The sequence below is a fragment of the Alternaria alternata genome (assembly GCF_001642055.1).
Source record: "Alternaria alternata strain SRC1lrK2f unplaced genomic scaffold CC77scaffold_11, whole genome shotgun sequence".
NCBI lineage: Eukaryota > Fungi > Ascomycota > Dothideomycetes > Pleosporales > Pleosporaceae > Alternaria > Alternaria alternata.
The window spans coordinates 625,246-638,652 of NW_017306200.1; the positions used below are offsets into that span (position 1 = coordinate 625,246).

General features: G+C 51.8%; 7 protein-coding genes across 7 annotated transcripts; 5 read left to right on the forward strand and 2 right to left on the reverse strand.

The window, feature by feature from the left end:
* Positions 1-166: 166 nt before the first annotated feature.
* CC77DRAFT_118374 (solute carrier family 7 protein) lies at positions 167-2,227 on the reverse strand. The gene is made up of 3 exons (XM_018530119.1): positions 973-2,227; positions 674-921; positions 167-622 (listed from the first exon to the last, which is right to left on the reverse strand). The coding sequence occupies exons 1-3, from the start codon at positions 1,945-1,947 to the stop codon at positions 280-282; spliced, it is 1,566 nt and encodes a 521-aa protein (XP_018385695.1). The 5' UTR covers positions 1,948-2,227; the 3' UTR covers positions 167-279.
* A 10-nt stretch (positions 2,228-2,237) lies between these two features.
* On the reverse strand, positions 2,238-2,840 carry CC77DRAFT_1020791 (hypothetical protein). Its single transcript, XM_018525134.1, has one exon. It carries the CDS (start codon positions 2,781-2,783, stop codon positions 2,508-2,510), a length of 276 nt encoding a protein of 91 aa, XP_018385696.1. The 5' UTR covers positions 2,784-2,840; the 3' UTR covers positions 2,238-2,507.
* Positions 2,841-3,127: 287 nt separating this feature from the next.
* Positions 3,128-4,916, forward strand: CC77DRAFT_1020793 (hypothetical protein). Its single transcript, XM_018525135.1, has one exon. The coding sequence runs from the start codon at positions 3,223-3,225 to the stop codon at positions 4,453-4,455; it is 1,233 nt and encodes a 410-aa protein (XP_018385697.1). The 5' UTR covers positions 3,128-3,222; the 3' UTR covers positions 4,456-4,916.
* Positions 4,876-6,152, forward strand: CC77DRAFT_1020794 (HAD-like protein). The gene is made up of 2 exons (XM_018525136.1): positions 4,876-5,193; positions 5,250-6,152. Exons 1-2 carry the CDS (start codon positions 5,185-5,187, stop codon positions 5,985-5,987), a joined length of 747 nt encoding a protein of 248 aa, XP_018385698.1. The 5' UTR covers positions 4,876-5,184; the 3' UTR covers positions 5,988-6,152.
* A 1,075-nt stretch (positions 6,153-7,227) lies between these two features.
* CC77DRAFT_935922 (hypothetical protein) lies at positions 7,228-8,849 on the forward strand (the record flags this gene model as incomplete). The annotated part of the gene is made up of 5 exons (XM_018534468.1): positions 7,228-7,359; positions 7,407-7,532; positions 7,586-8,094; positions 8,144-8,637; positions 8,692-8,849. 5 exons carry the CDS (start codon positions 7,228-7,230, stop codon positions 8,847-8,849), a joined length of 1,419 nt encoding a protein of 472 aa, XP_018385699.1.
* A 487-nt stretch (positions 8,850-9,336) lies between these two features.
* On the forward strand, positions 9,337-11,256 carry CC77DRAFT_1020796 (leupeptin-inactivating enzyme 1 precursor). The gene has a single exon (XM_018525137.1). The coding sequence runs from the start codon at positions 9,694-9,696 to the stop codon at positions 11,242-11,244; it is 1,551 nt and encodes a 516-aa protein (XP_018385700.1). The 5' UTR covers positions 9,337-9,693; the 3' UTR covers positions 11,245-11,256.
* A 1,005-nt stretch (positions 11,257-12,261) lies between these two features.
* CC77DRAFT_118491 (hypothetical protein) lies at positions 12,262-12,955 on the forward strand. Its single transcript, XM_018530120.1, has one exon. It carries the CDS (start codon positions 12,428-12,430, stop codon positions 12,830-12,832), a length of 405 nt encoding a protein of 134 aa, XP_018385701.1. The 5' UTR covers positions 12,262-12,427; the 3' UTR covers positions 12,833-12,955.
* The last annotated feature ends 452 nt before the right edge of the window (positions 12,956-13,407 follow it).

Below are 13,407 nucleotides of genomic sequence, written 5' to 3' on the forward strand. Positions count from 1 at the left end.
GACAACAATGGAAGCTTCCCAGATGGTACAGATTGATTAGTCCGTCTTCTCGAGGGATTTGCTTGAGCTGAGTCGATATTGGTATTTACAGCTGGTGCAGACGCGACGCTAAAAAGTTACCTCGGAACACGCGGGGTTCGGTTGGATGACGGGACAAGACAACCCCCCACTAGTGTCACTCAAGCCGTATAGATAGTCATGGCACGATATGATGACCCAGGCTGTGCGATGCCTCTGAGACCGAAGGAGTTGCAATTCTCTACATGCTCAATGTTTACTTCAGTCCGATCTTCCAGACCTCTTCTTCAGGAACCATAGCCTAACAAAGTAAAACACAAGACCACAAAGCCAGATCCCTACGAGAATCGCTGCCTGTATGGGCGCGAATACAGCGCCTCTAACAACGACAAAGCCGCTGATCAGGGCAAAAAGTATAGGGATAAGAATGAGAGGCTTCACGGGTCGGGGTAGATCGGGCTCTCGGAAGCGTAAGATGATGGCTCCAAGCACGGTGAGAAAGAAGAAAGCATATTCAGCCAGCCCGTTGAGAGTTAACAGGATGCGCATGTTTCCGAGCAGAATATATATGCCAGAAAGGATAGTGTTGAGAATCAAAGCATTGCTAGCAGTCGTCAGAGAGTGATTGTCAAAGAATGCTCGGGTATATACGTACATCGGAGACTCTCCATTGTCCATGGCCATATCCGCTGGCTCATCCGAATCGGCAATTTTGCTTACTCTAAGGGTACCAACATATCCGACTGTGCCAAAAACACGCGGGAACCAATTGTTGTTCGCCGCTGCCACAGTCATCCTTCCAGCGACGAAAGAGTTACCAAGGGCGGAGCCCGCAATTACAAGACAGATGAGCGCTGTAGCAAAGTAAGCTACACCCTTGCCAAGGAAATGGGTAACAGCCGTCTGGTGTATGTCAGTACGCAAGATCGTGGCACTTAAGTTTGCAAAACTTACTACAGCAGCAGCATCCGTTGTTGATACAACCCCCCAGGGAAGTAAAATATAGTAGACCGCGTTAGCTGCGACATAACAGAGTATGATTATAGGTATAGCGGTGTTGATTGACAGTGGAAGCTGACGGCTGGGATTCCGCAACTCAGCTGCAACATAGTTGGCTTTGTCCCAACCAGAGTATGCCCATAGAGCTCCATAAAGAGCAGTTGAATAGAACCCAAGTGACTCCCATGTAGTCACCTTTGTCCAGTCGAACCTTGATCCGTCGGGTAATGCCGTGTCTCTTGGCGAGAACCAATTGTTTTGATGCCAATCATGACCTCCGAGGTCCTTGCTCTTTCCGACAAAGACAAAGACCACGACTAACCCAGATATGATAAGCAAGGAAATGGTAAGCAGTTTTATGGCAACGAAGAAGCTAGATAACCGAGTGCTCGTCTTGGTGCTGATGGAGTTTAGAGTCGTGACACACACTAGGACAAGCAGAGACAGCAATTTATGCGTGATAGGCGGATCTGGTTCATTCACACCCAAGCTGGAGTAGATGGACTCCACAAATACGATGCTGAGAATCGCAAGTGTAGCTGGCATGGTCGCAACGACCCAAGACCAAGCCGCCATGTATCCAAAGACATCTCCATAAATGTAAGTGAGATATGGTTGGATGCCGCCTTCGCCAGGAAACGCCGTACCGAGCTCAGCCATGGTCAGAGCGCCACTCCATGCTAGAATACCGCCAACTAGCCATACAAGTAGCCCAGCGCCAGGTGATGGAACATTCGCATCGATGGGTCCTGGCGATGAAAATACTCCGGATCCGATGACGATGCTTATCAGGAGCGCGAAGCCATCAAGCGCACCCAGGTTGCGGGCAAAAGTACTTCTCGCGGCGGTAGTTTCATCGTATTCCTCATCTGGAGCGTATGACGTTGTCGATTCCTGGCGCAGTAGAGGTGCTGTCTCTGAGGATGCCATTTGTCGTGTTCTTGAAGTGTACAGAGGCTTGATAAGGTAATCGTCGTCAACGCGGTGTAACTTAGAGAGCTACGTGTCTTCTCTGAGCTTCAGAGATGTCGCAAGCATGTATCTTTTGATACTGCTAAGTTAAAGGAACCAATCCTCAATATGGTGGTAGGAGAGGACAGGAAGGCTGGATTGGCGTGTGTCGCGCGATGCTATCGCGTCAGGATGAGCCCGAGTTACGTCATCCCGATTACCCACCACATGCCGCGACATCAGAATATGAAACTTCATTCACTAATACCCTTGCAGACGTACACCCATATATTTTAGAGGGCCCGCTGAGCTGAACTACTTGCAGATTCATTTTTCGTTCAGTACGACGTCATCCTGCAGACCTTGACTTGACATCTTTCTCTGCCAACCACATAGAGCTTGGAACCCTATGGCCAAGTATCCGCTGTCGCCAAGACGCACATGCATCTATTGGAACACATACGGTAGAAGATTAGCACTATGTTGCCTCAGAACCTGGAGAGACCAGATTACAACAAATCGATTGTTGGGATGGACCCTTAATGTCCAATGAGATACATGTCGCCCAGTGACAGGCTAGTCGGGCTTAAATCAGGGAGTGACTGTAATCTAGAATTGAGGCGTTCCCAAGGCTTCCTACCCGACGAATTTTCCCAATGAGGAAGAACGATACAGAAAAGAAGAAACCATAAGTAGAGACGCGACATTAGACGTTGGAAGACCATGGATAAACTCCTTGAAGGTGTAAAGAAGGTCTTGCGCAAGCGGTGTGTATCCGTATGCAGCTTTGGTCCTAGGACTATAGGTAAATTCATCGTCTCTCATCTATGCAACCATGACAACCGAAGGCATGAATACCAACATCCTCTGTCTTGTGGACCACATATGATCTGTCTTTTGGTCGCAGTGCTGGGATGGCCAGAAACCTGTTCGCTAGCGTGCTTTCACATGGGAAACTGCGGGGAGGTTAAGCTTAAATCTTTAGTGCAATGACAGACCAATGACGCTGGGTGGGAATCATTGGCCCTGGCAGAGTTAGTGTGCTGTATAAGGCTTAGTGATGCCCATCATCATGGCGACGTCATTTCTTGTGAGCTCACGGTTTGCTCGCAGCTGCTTAAAGGTCTGGGTCCCTGGTCGAACTTCTATTCATCACACACTGCCTTTTTTCAAGATACCCAAATCTTTCTCAACTTTTCACCAATCTCTTCCTCCAATCAATTCACCGAGAAGAACACACATACCAACGCCACCATGTTCTCGAGACAAGCAACCCAGAATGCGCGGTTTGCAGCCCGTTGTGCCCGTCGTCCAGCTTCGCGGGTAGCCAACCCCCAGTTCCGCGCCCAACAACCCCGCTTCCAGTCTACCGAGTCAGCAACATCCGGCAACGCGGGTGCCGGCTCACATGCCGCAATCGGTGCCGCATCTGGTGCCCTTGCAGCCATCACAGTCGGCTACATCTTCTACAGACAATCGGGTGCTCGTGATGTTGTAATAGCTTCCAAGACTGCAAAGGGCTACGTCAACTCAGCTACACAGAAGATCAAGGAGCAAACACCAGAGCCCAACGAGGCGCTGCAATGGCTGCGAAATGCTGCGCAGAGCTACGCTACTTTCATCCCCGGTGCCAAAGGCTACGTTGACTCCGCCTTCGATGACCTCGATGCTATCCGTGCAAAGCACGGCAAGGAGGTTGACCAGATCGTCACCGAGGCATACGACGAGATGCGCCAGGTTCTCGGCAACGGTGATATGAGCCTCGTCACCGCACACAAGACTTGGGACGTTATTACCAAGCACATGAGCCGCATCGCAGATCTTGCTGGCGACGCATCACAACAGATCATGGACAACCACCCTCAGCTCAAGGAGAAGGTTGGCGGTAACATTGATAAACTCAAGGAGTACGGCGACAAGTATGGTCCCGAGGCCAAGAAGGAGGTCGACAGGACATGGAAGCAGATCAGTGACGTCGTCAAGACTGGCGTAAGTGCGTCGAACATTGAGAAAATCAGGAGCATCGTGCAAGAAAAGGTGGAGAAACTCAAGAAGATGGGCGATGAGGCTTGGGACAAGGGTATGGAGCAGGCAAAGCCCTACCTTGACAAGAACCCTCAGGTCAAGAAGATTGTCGAAGAGAACGCGGATGCACTCAAGGGCGGAAACGTCCAAGAGCTGTACGAGCGCGTCAAGTCTGCCGTCGAGAAGGGTGATACTGGCGACCTTGAGTCATACGTCAAGAGCGCCGCCAACAAGGCCAAGGAGTCTGGTTTCGGTGATATCGAGCAGTACTTCAAGCAGATCCCTGGCGGCGACCAGATCATGCCCAAGCTAAGCCAGCTTCAGGACGTTGCCCAGAAGCACGGCGACGAAGCACAGAAGCTTTTCAAGGACACCATCTCGGAGATCTCCAGCCTCCTCCAGAAGAAGGGTGAAGAGGCATCCAAGTTGGCCGACAAGGCAAAGGAGGACTCTAAGAAATAGGACACGACAGAAATGTTGTCCTAGCATGATGAGGAGTGTAACGACTACTTTACTTGTACGATTATATGCATCATCGGCGTTGACCATGTCCAGCGAAATTATCTTAGCATCTGTAAACAATCTTGAAAGCAACTTCAATCTGACTACTATCTGCTGTCGCCTTCTCTAGCCTCTCTGTGATGTCCCACATTGGTTCGTCGCACAGTCGGCTAGAGATGATTGCATCAAGGTATTGTGCGGGGGATGCATGTCCATGACTGCCTGCATGCAGGAACTGCTCACTGTGCACACCGCACACCGTGTTGACGTCTTCTGGAATCCTCTATGCGGGGTGAACTGTCGGTGTAATATGTACATGTACGTCTTATAGGCTGCACACAGGAGTTGCCGCCAAAGTAACCCCGCGATCGGCTAAGGAGGTGAGTGGGTCTGTGGTGAAAGAAAGTGGTGAGAGAAGGCGATGGCGGCGTTCGTGCGCCCAATGGACCGGACACGCTCCACTGAGGCAGCCAATGACGTAAATGCGCCTCCCCTCCCCCCGGCTGCGCCGCCCTTCTCTGACACCTGGCAAGCGCTGCTACTCTATTTACTTGTCCCTCAACAAATTCCCAGCCCTCTACATCTTCTCACTCCAATTCCCCACTTGTCTCTACCAAACTCTTCCTTTACACGTCGATCGACACTACTCCTACCGCCCACCTAACCCAGACACACTACACAACCGCAACCATGGGCAAGGTAAGCATCGGCGTGCTCACATGTACCCCGCTGGTACCCCGCTAACACGTGCATAGGCGAAGTACATCATGCTCGACTGCGACAACACGCTCGTCCAGTCTGAGCGTTTTGCGTTCGAGGCCTGCGCCGACCTCACCAACCAGGTCATGGAGAGGCACAACATCGATGCCCGCTACACAGCCGAGTCATTGCTCGAGGACTTCGTCGGCCACAACTTCCGCGGCATGCTCAAGGGCCTGCAGGAGAAGCACAAGTTCAAGATGCCCGACGACGAGATGGAGGACTTTGTCGCACAAGAACTCGGCGCCGTCACTCTCAAGCTCAGCCAGAAGGCTGTCGAGTGCCCTGGCGTGACTGAGCAGCTCACCAAGCTCAAGGAGGAGGGCTACCCTATGTCTGTTGTCTCTACTTCCGCCAAGAGCCGCGTCGTCGCTTCCATCGAGAAGGCCGGCATCGCCCACTTCTTCCCTCCTGAGCACGTCTACTCTGCTGCCACCTCACTCAACCCTCCCTCTTCCAAGCCCGACCCCAAGATCTACCTATACGCTGCCGAGCAACTAGGCGTCAAGCCTTCCGAGGCCATCACCGTTGAGGACAGCAAGAGCGGTGCCACTGCTGCCATGCGCGCCGGTATCCCCTGCATCGGCTACGTTGGCATCTACGGCATTGAGGAGGGCAAGGACAAGATGGACCAGATGGCTAAGCTTCTCACCGAGGAAACCAAGTGCGCTGCCATCATGTACGATTGGAAGGACTTCCCAGAGTGCTTGAAGAAGGTCGAGGCCAAGTTGTAAGTCCTTACTTCGACACTTGTGTAGGCGCTGAGGAAGATGAACATTTGATGAACTCGACCCGCCATTGCGGGGGAGCTTACGATTACATTCACGACATCAATGATTAAATAGATTCAGTAATGAACAATTTAGCGGACATGGTCCCATTCACATTTACATTCACATTCATATCCACGACAACCATCTTTACTGTTCCTTTGTTCTACCGTGTTTACTATTTTGTTTGGTGACGCAATGGTGGGACCCGCGCCGTTCGTGGGCAGGCACAGCGTTCCAGGCTCGGGTGACGGCCCAACGCTGCCCCGCTCCCCACTTGGTACCTGCAAACTTCAACGCGAAACATCCCGAACATCGAACTTTTGCCTTTGCCATCCCAGATCCCTAGTGCCAGCTTTTCGTCGCGTTAATTTCTGCTGCTCACGCGTCCTGCAATGAGCAGTCTGAGCCGCCGTGCCCATGTCGACGGTCCGATCCATTAATGTGTTGATCCTCACTCCGACCTCAGCGCTAGCTGGCTCCTGATTCTCGGGCTGAAGAGCCTATAGCTTCGGCTAGTGAAGGGACCTCTGCTTTGCCAAATCAACGCTCACGTGATTACAGAGAAATCAGCTGATCACTACCGTGCCAAGCGAATGTGCCTCGGTAAGAACAGGGCCTCAATATCACGCAAAGTCGTGCTCTACCACACTCTTTGCGCAAGACCCAACAACCCCTTGTCCGCCGGGTATCTCCACAACGCAGAATCAACACTAGCCACTGAACAGCTGGATATGACATGCGCAAATCCTAGCACAGAGTTTAACGACAGCACCTCATCCTGTCGTTATCTTCGCTCAACAGATCTGCACCTTGGCATTCTGGCGGCCAAGACATGACCAAGACATGCTTGATAAAGCCTCCTTCCTATCCTGTCGACAGCTCCTTGCTCGAAGCTTTTGCTTCATCTAACACCACCAATGTCATACCCTGTACGGCATTGGACTTCATATACACGTTGCTTATGATCTTTGCCGACTGCCAATCGTGGATCTACACCACCTCGTGTGATGGGTCACTACATGTATAGTAGCATCGAAAGGGGCAGGTATCGTGGCTACCTGCCGGGTTAGCCATAGGCAGTGCAGAATGGATACTGGCATTTGGAGTACCTCTGTGTCGGAGAGCACGCATTTAAGAGTTCGTGAGAAGCCTGCTGTGATAATCCATCGGCACCTGTCGCATCGTTCAAATCACAATCAACATGTATCTACGCACAGCCCTTCTATCTTTGTCCGCCCTTGCGGCAGCAAAGGAAATGCCAAAGGACGAGTTGAGAGCCGCACAGCTTTATGACTCTGGCATCAGGCACGAAAACAACGTTGCCCTCAAGAAGGTCACAAACACATTCCTTTCCTGCGAATTTACACTAAGCCTTAACAGGAGTCATGGGCACGTCAGGAAGCTGCAGGCATGTACAACTCTGCTCAGTATGCTGAGATCAAAGACAAAGTAGAGTGTCTGAACGGTACTGCGGTTACTGGAAATGACGTTTTCCAATGCAAGAATGTCAGTTCGCCCACCATGTATCGAGACTCTCAACCATTAACACATTCAACCAGATTGACTTGCTCCATTTCTTGTCCCATGCTGAGCTGGGTAGCACTCGTGGTGTCGGATCTTCGTCATGGGGCTGGACATCCGAGGACGGTCGCGAGTTCGTTGCTATCGGACAACAGGACGGTGCCGCATTCGCCGAAATCACTGCTGAAGGCAAGCTCTCATATCTGGGCCGTCTGCCAGCCTACTCTACGCCTAGTACATGGCGCGAGATCCGTGGCCAGAACAACCTCATGATCATCGGCAGCGAGGCAGTCGGCCATGGAATTCAGATCTTCGACATGAAGAAGCTAATCGACATTGACCCTGCGTCCCCCGTGACTTTCAGCAACAACGGCGATTTGACTGGTCACTTCAAGGGCCTCCCTAACGGCAGAACTCACAACGTCGTGACAAACCCTGAGACCAACTTCATCTATGCCGTTGGTGCGCAGCCAAGGACGGACAAGTGCAAATCTGGAATCATATTCATCGACATAACCGATCCTTCAAAGCCAACAAGCCCAGGCTGGTAAGTGCGACTTTATGTTGGAGATGAGATCACCGCTGACCAAGGATAGTGCATCGGAAGACGGATATGTACACGATGCTCAATGTCTTATCTACCGCGGACCAGATTCCGAGTTTGAGGGCCATGAGATTTGCTATGGCTACAATGAAGATTCTCTCACGATATACGACGTGACCGACAAGAAAGCCCCAGTCATTCTGTCCAATTCTTCCTACGAGGGTGCGGCATACACCCACCAGGGCAACGTTCTAGACCCCATGAACCAACAGTTCCTCCTGCTCGACGATGAGTACGATGAATACGACAAGGTCGGCCCTGCTATCCCTGGTCATCCCATCACGTACATTTGGGACATCTCATCTCTCCGCGCACCCAAACAGACTGGACTGTACAAGAGCGGAGCAAAGGGCATCGACCACAATCAGTATGTCGCGAACGGTTTCGCATATCAATCAAACTACGGCACCGGATTCCGTGTTCTTGATGTCCGCAGCATTCCTGATGACCCAACGGGTGCTAGTGTGAAGGAAGTTGGCTTTTTCGGTATGTAAAAACGAACGTCGAAGTCTTAGTGTACCTTTACTTACATCTACCTAGACGTATACCCTGAGGATGATAACATGCCTGGAGGTGGTACTGTCGACTTCGTCGGCACGTGGTCGAGCTATGCGCTGTTCAAGAGTGGCCACATCTTGATCAACACTATGGAACGTGGTGTCTTCATCGTCAAGATGCAGGAGGGATTCGACAAATAGACGGATAGAGCATATTCATTTTGGAATTACTCGTGGCAAAATCAAGTTTAGGGTTTATTATCAACGTCGATCCCGGCTGTATTCCGTCGGTATCAGTGCGGCTTTCTACCAGACGATTGGTCCATGATGAATCTTCGGCGCAATATTGCGCATGTTTGGAACTTGTAGATTGGAGCCATCAAAGTCGGAATTCAAGCAATCAAAGTCCTGCCATGGTCTAGCCTTAGCATCTAGCGGCGTCGGTGTCACCGTTGTTCATCGTGTTTTCTTTTTGTCTATGTCCGCTTGCCACGAAAACGCGTCTAGCCGCCAAGCTTGCATCCCTCCGCGCAGGATCTAGTGGCGGAGCAACACTATCGCCTCTTGCTGTTTCCTTCGTTATGATTGTGGCGTAGGCGCGCCAAGAAGAAGCTGCGGGGATTTGGGCTTGGCTCCATGTCTAGAGGTCCTTCCTTCCCAATCAAGTTGCGCCCGGCCGTGAGCTAGATGTCTCCGCCGAGAGAAGCGGCTATTCTCCTTCCTCATGCAACACAGCATTGCGCAGCCAAGCAGACCTTCATCAATCGTGTCGCCTTCGCCCCAGCTCCTCGCCCGGCTACCCGTTTTCATGGGCCCACTGCACGTCCTGACTTATCAAATTGCGGTGCCTGAATGACAATGGAGCGGCGATTGATACAGCAGCTGCCTGTATTGGTTAGTTCTGCAAGCACACAATGGCTCAAGTCCGCTTCCTGGACCAGGTATATGGATACGAGGTATAGTATATAGAGCCAGTCTATACCTGTGACAGGTCCCAAGGCAGCTTCCTCTTCTCCTGGCTCATCTGTCATTATCCTTTCTCAAGATGAGGTTCGTCCCCTTCGTTGCGCTTGCTGCGCCTGTCCTCGCACAGTACGATGCGAAGCCAAAGCCTACCGCAAAGCCCGGAAAGCCGCATCCATCTGGTCCTCCTAGGAAGCTCGTCTCCCCCAAAGAGCTGATCAAGGAGATCAAGCTCGAGGACTTACTTGAGGGTTCTCAGCAACTACAAACTTTTGCCGATGAGGCTGGTGGCAACCGTGCCTTTGGTAGCACTGGACATAACGCTACGACCGAGTGGCTCTACCAAACGCTCAAGGCTACCGGGTACTACGATGTGTACAAGCAGCCTTTCGTCGAGCTCTTCACTGCCGCTACGACCAAGTTCACGGTTGCTGGCGAAGAGATCCCCGTGTCTTACATGACTTTCGGTCCCTCTGGTGATGTCACCGCAAACCTTGTCAAGGTTAACAACCTCGGATGCGCTGTTGATGACTTCCCTGCGGAAGTTTCTGGCCAGATCGCACTCATCTCGCGAGGCACTTGTCCTTTCGCTGATAAGGCTGCTAACGCCTTGACCGCCGGTGCAGTCGGTGCAGCGATCTACAACAACGAACCCAACACACCTCTGTCTGGTACTCTCGGTGGCGAAGGCGACTACGCCCCCGTCGTCGGTATGACCAAGGAAGCCGGCGACAGCCTTCTAGCCAAGCTCGGCAATGGCACAGTTGAAGCTACTCTTTTCATCGATGCCATCCGCGAGAACCGCACCAACTACAACGTCATTGCCGAGACGAAGCAGGGCGACCACGACAACGTACTCATGCTTGGTGGCCACACCGACTCTGTCTTTGCCGGTCCTGGTATCAATGACGATGGATCTGGTACCATCGGTACCCTCATGACTGGTCTTGCTCTGACCAAATTCAAGATCAAGAACGCTGTTCGTCTCGGCTTTTGGGGCGCAGAGGAGTTTGGAAAGCTTGGTTCCTTCTACTACATGAAGACAATCAACGGTACTTTCGGCGGTAACGCAACTGAGGTCAACAAGCTTCGTGCCTACCTCAACTTCGACATGATTGCTTCGCCCAACTACGTTCTCGGTATCTACGATGGCGATGGTAGCGCGTTCAACTTCTCCGGTGCCCCTGGATCCGACAAGATCGAGAAGGACTTCGAGGAGTTCTACGAGGAGCGCGGTCTTCCCCACGTCCCCGCTCTCTTCTCTCTTCGCTCCGACTACGCTGCTTTCCTCGAGAACGGTATTCCTTCCGGAGGTCTGTTCACAGGTGCCGAAGTGTTGAAGACAGAGGAGGAGGCACAGCTCTTCGGTGGTGAAGCTGGCCAACCACTCGACGCATGCTACCACCAAGCTTGCGACACTATTGACAACCTTGCTGAGGATGCTTTCTTGCTCAACACTCAGAGTATCGCGAACTCGGTTGCCAAGTACGCGCTCAGCTTCGAGGATATTCCAAGGGCTAACATGACGCTTCGCAAGCGTGGCGCCGAAAGGAGCAGGCTCATGTCGAGGTTTGATGATGGTGGCCATGCGCACCACGGCCAGACTTGCGGTGCTGGAAAGCATACTATCTAGACATTGTGTTATTATATGATCTATTGAGGAGTTGGATGATGATGATACCATGATGTGATGATGTTGTAGAAATAGAAAACTCGAATGTAATAAAACATTTCAATCCATGACCTTGTCTTACAATCCCCCGTTGCATATGTCTGAATAAACAGCCGCGTGGCCTTCACAAGTTTGACTAGATTCCACACCTCCTTATTATGTCGATTCATTGGGACAAATATCGTTCTCGTGCTTGGTTCACCACCGGGTCCCTCTATGCTCCAGATCTCCATGCGAATGCAAAGCTTATCACAGCCAGAAGGCATGCGTTTGTGAAGATAAATACCATGATTCCAATCGCTTTACCTTCTTCTCTTCTATGCCGCGCGACCTATCTTGTTCCATTTCTGCCTCTACTTACCTTCAAAAGTGCTACACTCACACTCACACCATCGCAGTGAAGACAAGCATACCAAGCTCCTGGCGTATGCAAAGATAATGAGCGAGTGACAGGAAGAGGATAGACCGAGAGCGGAACATGGAATTGGGGCGGAAGATCTGAGGTAAGAGCGGACAGCGCACACCATGATGGCGGACGACGGTGGACACTACAGCATTCCCTCCCTTTTGCGATATAGCATGAATTGAGTGAAAGTATCTGAGAGGGTGTACTGCGTATACGAGGTCGTCGATCGAAAAGAGACCGGGAGTCTTTCATTCTACATTTTACAAAGTTTGGTCACGTGCGACATCGGTTTGGTGGCTGACTGCGGCGCTACAGCCCTACACTACCAGCATACTCCGAGTGATGGGCAGAGGCGCTGCCACAAGCTTGATGCGTATCAACGATGTAGAACGTAGTGCGCCTGGTGACGTCGATGATCCGGCGGGAGCCAGGTATTTGAGATGGCGTACTACAGGTAGCCGCGTACCCGGCATGTACAAGGACTTCCCAAGTTGGGCGACGAGAGGTCGAACTGGGTTTTGGTGGCTGCGAACGATACTTACTCTGGATTGAGAGCATGTGTATTGCTGACGAGGAACCTCGTGTTCTCGGTTATTGAGATCGCACCGGAGGCGTCCATTGCCGGCGAAGTTTGCGGGGCGCGCTCCGTTTGGCCTGGGACGTTTATCGGCGACCCTGAATCGTTAGCTGATCTAGCCACGCTCATGATGAAGATCTTAGTCGATCTCGCGAAGCTGTATGCCATCACAGTATCGATACCTAAGTTCTTGGTTCTGTATACCTGGAACCCAAGGCAGCAAGTGCAAATCGGCCAGGACCATTCGACTCGAAACGCCGGGTTGCCCAGATGTCGATGATCGCCTGGACCCGCCTAACGCATGTCGTAAATCTTCCCGACTTCTCCAGGCGATCAGCGACAAGGCCTTCCGCGATTCTACTGCGGTCTTATTAGGGACATCATATCCACTCCACAGATCTTGTTGCACTGTGATGAGGGATTCTGAGTTTTCGCTCGGAAACAAAGGTCCGATCTTGGTAATCTTGTCTAGGCCACTCAGTGCGCGTTTCATTCGTAGCCCTGTTCCCTGCGATCGGAGCTTGCTAAAACTCCGACGTTCATCCAGAACCAGTGTACCCTGTTAGGAGGTGCCCGGACCTTTGCAAGCTGACGCCGCCTCGAGGTTGAACGGACTGGAAATCATTCGCGCAAAAGCGCCTTGGAAGGCACGAGGCACGTGGTATACGGTACGCCATACCACGCCAAACGGTACGGCCGCACCGACGCTAACAGAAAATCGCCGGGGGTTGGACCGAAAACATGGAAATTGAGGAGACAAGACGAGGAATTCCGGGCCCCCGGGAGCCGCATTGATCATGACAGTTGTAGCTTCAATGATGCAACGGAGCCCCACAACTGTGAAGGAAGTCAGAATCCAAAGTCTCAGTCGCATCATGTGTTGAAGCAGAAGGTGCGCCGGCTGCGACGTCTGGTTGCAGAAGAGCTGAGTAGTACGTTTCCTGGTCATAGTATTCATGCGACGCGGTCCAGTGCAACTTTACTTTGCAGCCATCCGTAGTCGACATCTGTAGGCAAATCACAGTACGCGGAAGGATCGCCACACCTACCGGTAAGCCCACCGTAGCTAGTAGCTCAACATCATCGTAGACACGGTAAAATCCTTGCGCGCCGCCAGGAATCTTGACAGGCGCTATAGCTT